Here is a 1,372-nt window from a genome sequence, read left to right as displayed (position 1 = left end):
ACACTCAAACAAACTACTGAGCCACGCAGGTGCCATGAAATTTTAAATCAGATAGCACATCAACAGATACATTGGGCCTAAAGCCACTATCTGACACCAATTGTTATTCTGTTACCATTTCATTTACTGCTGTTTCTCACTAAAATGAACATATCCTGGATATTCTCAATAGGAAACTATCACTGTCTCCATTAAACACTTAACACAGTCAGAGAAAGCCTTTCTACTCTTGCATTTATCATTTGGAAATACCCTTTTTACACAAGGTTAGAGGATTCCTGTGGTTTCATCCCACTTTTTTTTTTTTTTTTTAACAACACAGAAGTGTTACAGGCACCTCTGGCAATCCTGAGAATTTAGTCTATGATTCCTGTAACACAGCGGGAACAACAGATTGATTTTGGTAGTTCAGTCCTAAACACTAGGAACCAGGTTTCCTTATCACTTGATTAAATACCAATAGTCACTTTCAGTGAGGATTACACTAAACACATCAGGAGCCATCAGAGATTGGTAAATGTCTACAACCCCTTCTCTCTCTATTAGTTCAATTCAAGCCTCAGAGTTATGCTTCCTTCCCTTGTGTCTTTGGCTCTGGACCAGGTTGAAACACAGAAGAATCTTTTTTTCCCAAGATGACCGCTTACCCAGACTCCTGATACCATTCCTTGGTTGCAGACTCTACCTCTCAGACCAAAATAGAAAATACTCACCTGACTTCCTCTGGCTGTCAGCATGGATGTCAGAGTGACAGTTGCAACAGCCAGCATATGGAATAGGGAGGCAGCCAGACCACTAGATATGTGTTTGTGGTTCTGCGACATCGTCTCCCTGTGGAACTGCATTGTCTCTTCACCTGTAGCTGCAGTGAGAAAACAGCCTTGGCAAACTGAGAATATTTGTGACAAACTTTTTTTCATCAGTTGCCAATTACCAAAAAAGCAATTACAAGTTTGTAGGTATTATCTCCAAAGAGATCATTATGGAGTTTGGAAGAAGCTCTTCCTTTTATCCCTGGAGACAGACAGGGTATCGGATGGAAGGAGCAAGAAATTCTGAGGTCTGACATGTGAGAAGCTGGCAGGGGAAGCTCATGTGTCTCACTGGATTCTCTGCTGTCCAGAAAAGTCTCCCCCCCCCAACCCCCACCGCCCAAAGTGAGTTCTGTCTTAATCTTCAAACCACTAAGTCACACCATCATTTAATTAACGGGAGAGTAGTGGAAACAGATGACATACCTGAGAAGGATTTTGAAACTGATAGATGTCAAGGAAGCACAGATGACAATTTTCACTGGAAATCTCTGGACGAGAAACCCACAGCCCAATGGCAATTGATTTGGAAGTCTAGGTGATGTGGAAAACTTATAACA

At 41.7% G+C, this 1,372-nt stretch overlaps 1 protein-coding gene across 1 annotated transcript in view; it reads right to left on the bottom strand.

Moving 5' to 3' along the window:
* The window catches only part of LOC125916074 (vomeronasal type-1 receptor 4-like), a 12,471-nt gene extending 11,647 nt beyond the window's left edge, over positions 1–824 (bottom strand). The window contains 1 exon segment of the mRNA XM_049622245.1: positions 686–824. Coding sequence (XP_049478202.1) covers positions 686–824 — 139 coding nt within the window.
* Between the last annotated feature and the right edge of the window lie 548 nt (positions 825–1,372).

The sequence above is a fragment of the Panthera uncia genome (genome assembly GCF_023721935.1).
Source record: "Panthera uncia isolate 11264 chromosome E2 unlocalized genomic scaffold, Puncia_PCG_1.0 HiC_scaffold_19, whole genome shotgun sequence".
Classification (NCBI taxonomy): Eukaryota; Metazoa; Chordata; class Mammalia; order Carnivora; family Felidae; genus Panthera; species Panthera uncia.
Note: the sequence above shows the minus strand (reverse complement) of the source record. Positions and strands in the feature narration are given on the sequence as shown.